This window comes from Otolemur garnettii, unplaced genomic scaffold (assembly GCF_000181295.1).
Source record: "Otolemur garnettii isolate 467f Iridium unplaced genomic scaffold, OtoGar3 scaffold00003, whole genome shotgun sequence".
Classification (NCBI taxonomy): Eukaryota; Metazoa; Chordata; class Mammalia; order Primates; family Galagidae; genus Otolemur; species Otolemur garnettii.
In genome coordinates this window covers 41,186,876-41,188,373 of record NW_003852398.1, presented here as the reverse complement: position 1 = coordinate 41,188,373, position 1,498 = coordinate 41,186,876, and the positions used below count along the sequence as shown (strand labels likewise).

The 1,498-nt window shown below is 38.7% G+C and overlaps 1 protein-coding gene across 1 annotated transcript in view; it reads left to right on the top strand.

The window, feature by feature from the left end:
* The window catches only part of SEC24A (SEC24 homolog A, COPII coat complex component), a 101,365-nt gene that overhangs the window by 63,596 nt on the left and 36,271 nt on the right, over positions 1-1,498 (top strand). The window contains exons 13-14 of the mRNA XM_023514716.1: positions 277-397; positions 980-1,138. Coding sequence (XP_023370484.1) covers positions 277-397; positions 980-1,138 — 280 coding nt within the window. The remainder of the gene's footprint in view (positions 1-276; positions 398-979; positions 1,139-1,498) is intronic.

The window sequence follows — 1,498 nt, the reverse complement described above, 5'->3', positions numbered from 1 at the left end:
GTTGTTTGGCGGGTCCGGGCTGGGGATTCGAACCCGACAGCTTAGGTGTACGTGGCTGGCGCCCTAGCCGGTTGAGCCATAGGCGCCGAGCCAGCAGTATATGCTTCTTAATGGAAAATCAGAAACTATCACCAAAAAAAAGATTTATAGTAACCCCAGAAATAATTGCTATGAATTTATGACAATGTAATGACTCTATACACTTGATCTGAGCCAAAAGGCTGAGAAGTGATAATGGTTTTCTTTAAATTTCTATGTGCAATTTATTATTAATAGGAAATACACCTGACGCCATCTACTGACTTCTATAAGAAATTAGCCTTGGACTGTTCTGGTCAACAGGTAGCTGTTGACTTATTCCTTCTCAGTGGGCAGTATTCTGATTTGGCTTCTCTCGGTGAGTTCTTCCTAGTAATTTTTTTTTTCTTAAATGAATATCAAAATGGTATTTATATGATAGTATTCTAAAAGTAATAGAGTTTTTATTGCCATGGGAGAATTTAATCTGTTTAGTCTATTATAAACCTTATAGTCTTCTCTAAACATTTAGTAACAGAGAAATTGTTATACTACTATTTAAAAGAATGAAATGTTCATTTTGGGGGCGGCACCTGTGGCTCAGTGAGTAGGGTGCTGGTCCCATATACCAAGGGTGGTGGGTTCAAACCTGGGCCCGGCCAAATTGCAACAAAAAATAGCTAGGTGTTGTGGTGGGCGTCTGTAGTCCCAGCTACTCATGATGCTGAGGCAAGAGAATTGCCTAAGCCCAAGAGCTGGAGGTTGCTGTGAGCTGTGATGTCAGTACTCTACTGAGGGCTATAAAGTGAGACTCTGTCTTTAAAAAAAAAGAAGGGAAAGAAATGTTCATTTTGACCTTATACCTTGGGAAATTAAAGATGGATTCACATTTATGTAGTTACTTTGGTATAATAAAAGTAGCTAAGGGTTTAATTTACAAGGAGTACATGTTTTTTTCCAGGTTGTATTTCTCGGTATTCAGCAGGTAGTGTCTATTACTACCCTTCTTACCACCACCAGCACAACCCTGTCCAAGTACAGAAATTACAGAAGGAACTACAGAGATACCTTACTCGGAAGATTGGCTTTGAGGCAGTCATGAGGATTCGGTGTACCAAAGGTGGGAATGCCTTTTTTACATAGGAGAGAATAATGTTTTTGATACCAGTAAATAGACATGGTTTTATGTAATCTTATAGGGTTTGCCTGTGTAAGATACTTTGTTGACAACATAGAATATGCAATTAAGAAGAGAAGAGGGAAGAATATGGGGAGGGGATGGGGGAGGGGAGGGGAGAAGGGCAGATGGGTGGAAGGAGGGTGACTGGAAAGATCACCTCTATGGTCTGTCTTATAAGGATATAAGTGAATCTTTCTAAAACTAGAATATAAATGTCATAACACAATCACTAAGTAAATGACATAAAGTCTATGTTAACCAGTTAGATGAAAATATTTCAAATTGTATATAAAAACACTA